Consider the following 1408-nt stretch of genomic DNA (forward strand, 5'->3'; position numbering starts at 1 on the left):
CGCCAAACATTAAGCAAGATACAACATATTGAACTGTCACTGAACTGTGATTTTGAGGAAAAGGCTTCCAGATAAAGTGTCCCAGTTCACTGCTATCTGGTGCCTTAACATGCCTACATTTGTGGTCTAACTACCTCATTTGGTGATTTCAAGTTCTTTTTTCTTGTTCAGTGAGAGAAATCTAATCTCTGCTGGGCTTTAACGAGTGCATCAAAGTCAGGTTGAATGTCTGAATTGGAGATGCGAAGCACAGCTGACAGATGATCATCAGTGAGAGAGGATCTATACCTGGATTTTGTAAACTTCATCATTGAAAATGTTTGTTCACAAATGCAGGTAGAGCCAAAGAGAACAAACATCTTCTGAGTGTGTCTCCTAATGTTTGGAAAGTTCTCCTCCTTGAGAGAAGAGTAGAAATCCAGCAGAGATCCTGACTTAAAGTGCTCTGCCGGTCCTACATCAGACTGCAGGTCAATGAGTTCCAGCTGAACATCACTGGGTGCATCATCCACACTGCAGGTAAAGGGAGAGGAAATCATGTGCATTTCATCCTCCATTGTTCTGAGATCCTCAAATCGCCTTGAAAACTCACCGTGCAATGCTCCTAACATGGATGAGTACCTGCAGAGGTTATCAGCTGATGGTGTGACTTCTTTCAGGGTTTGCATGTGAGTGAGAGTGTTGCTCTGCAGTTGTCTTGAAAGAAACTGTATCTTTCTCATGAAAGCCTTCACCAGGCTGAGCATTTCATGAACAAAAAGGCCCTTGCCTTGCAGCTTGGTGTTCAGTTTGTTCATCAGTGCAGTCACATCAACAGCAAATGCAAAATCTGCCATCCAGTCCTCAACTGAAAGCTCTGGGATGTCTTTGCCTTTCGTCTCACAAAACTCTCGAATTTGTGCTTTCAGGTCCCAGAGTCTTTTTAGCACTTTGCCCAGGCTGAGCCATCCGACAGAAGTGTGGGAGCCAATGTCACTATGTTCACTGTCGTGCTCCTCCAGAAGTGTTACAAACTGTCTGTGATTCAGTGCCCGCGCCCTGATGAAGTTTACTATTTTAGTAACAACATCAATAACATGGTTCATTTTTAGCACTGATTTGCACAACACATGTTGGTGTATAATACAGTGTAAAAATACCAATTTCTGATCTGGGTCAGTTTCAGCCATTTTATCCTGCATACGTTTTAAAAGTCCGACATTTTTTCCTGTAAGATGTGGACAACCGTCCGTGGTGACACCTGCCAGTCTGTCCCATTTCGGTCCCAACGTGTCCATACACGCATTTACCTCCGTGAAGAGATCGCTCCCTGTCGTCGTCCCTTTTAACGACCGCATTGCTGCCAGCTCCTCCGTAATCTTGAAGTCCGGCGTTATCCCACGGACAAATACGAGTAGCTGGGCTGTGT

The 1408-nt window shown here is 44.5% G+C and overlaps 1 protein-coding gene across 1 annotated transcript; it reads right to left on the reverse strand.

The window, feature by feature from the left end:
• Nucleotides 1–357: 357 nt before the first annotated feature.
• LOC121937799 (general transcription factor II-I repeat domain-containing protein 2B-like) lies at nucleotides 358–1337 on the reverse strand (the record flags this gene model as incomplete). Its single annotated transcript, XM_042481117.1, has 1 exon — nucleotides 358–1337. A coding segment is annotated over exon 1 (980 nt), but the record flags the coding sequence as incomplete, so codon positions are not given.
• Between the last annotated feature and the right edge of the window lie 71 nt (nucleotides 1338–1408).

This window comes from Plectropomus leopardus, unplaced genomic scaffold (genome assembly GCF_008729295.1).
Source record: "Plectropomus leopardus isolate mb unplaced genomic scaffold, YSFRI_Pleo_2.0 unplaced_scaffold27490, whole genome shotgun sequence".
NCBI classification, from domain to species: Eukaryota; Metazoa; Chordata; class Actinopteri; order Perciformes; family Serranidae; genus Plectropomus; species Plectropomus leopardus.